Genomic DNA, 363 nt, shown 5'->3' with positions numbered 1-363 from the left:
CGCCGGGCCTGCAGCAGCTGGCGCACCTGCTCCTGGAGGCGGACCCCATCAAGCGCATCCGCATAGGCGAGGCCAAGCGCGTGCTGCAGTGCTTGCTGTGGGGGCCGCGGCGAGAGCTGCAGTGCTTGCTGTGGGGGCCGCGGGGAGAGCTGGTGGGGCAGCCGGGCGCCTCGGAGGAGACCTTGTGCAGCATGCTGCACAACTGGATCGACATGAAGCGCGCGCTGATGATGATGAAGTTCGCAGAGAAGGCGGTGGACCGCAGGCGCGGCGTGGAGCTGGAGGACTGGCTGTGCTGCCAGTACCTGGCTTCTGCCGAACCTGCGGCCCTCCTTCAGTCGGTGAAGCGTCTGCCGCTTCTTG

The 363-nt window shown here is 67.8% G+C and overlaps 1 protein-coding gene across 1 annotated transcript in view; it reads left to right on the top strand.

Annotated features, from left to right (window-relative positions):
* Positions 1-363, top strand: part of PRAG1 (PEAK1 related, kinase-activating pseudokinase 1) — a gene marked incomplete in the record, with an annotated part of 65,237 nt that overhangs the window by 64,483 nt on the left and 391 nt on the right. The window contains 1 exon segment of the mRNA XM_027775956.1: positions 148-316. Coding sequence (XP_027631757.1) covers positions 148-316 — 169 coding nt within the window.

This window comes from Tupaia chinensis, unplaced genomic scaffold (assembly GCF_000334495.1).
Source record: "Tupaia chinensis unplaced genomic scaffold, TupChi_1.0 Scaffold000619_1, whole genome shotgun sequence".
NCBI classification, from domain to species: Eukaryota; Metazoa; Chordata; class Mammalia; order Scandentia; family Tupaiidae; genus Tupaia; species Tupaia belangeri.
Note: the sequence above shows the minus strand (reverse complement) of the source record. Positions and strands in the feature narration are given on the sequence as shown.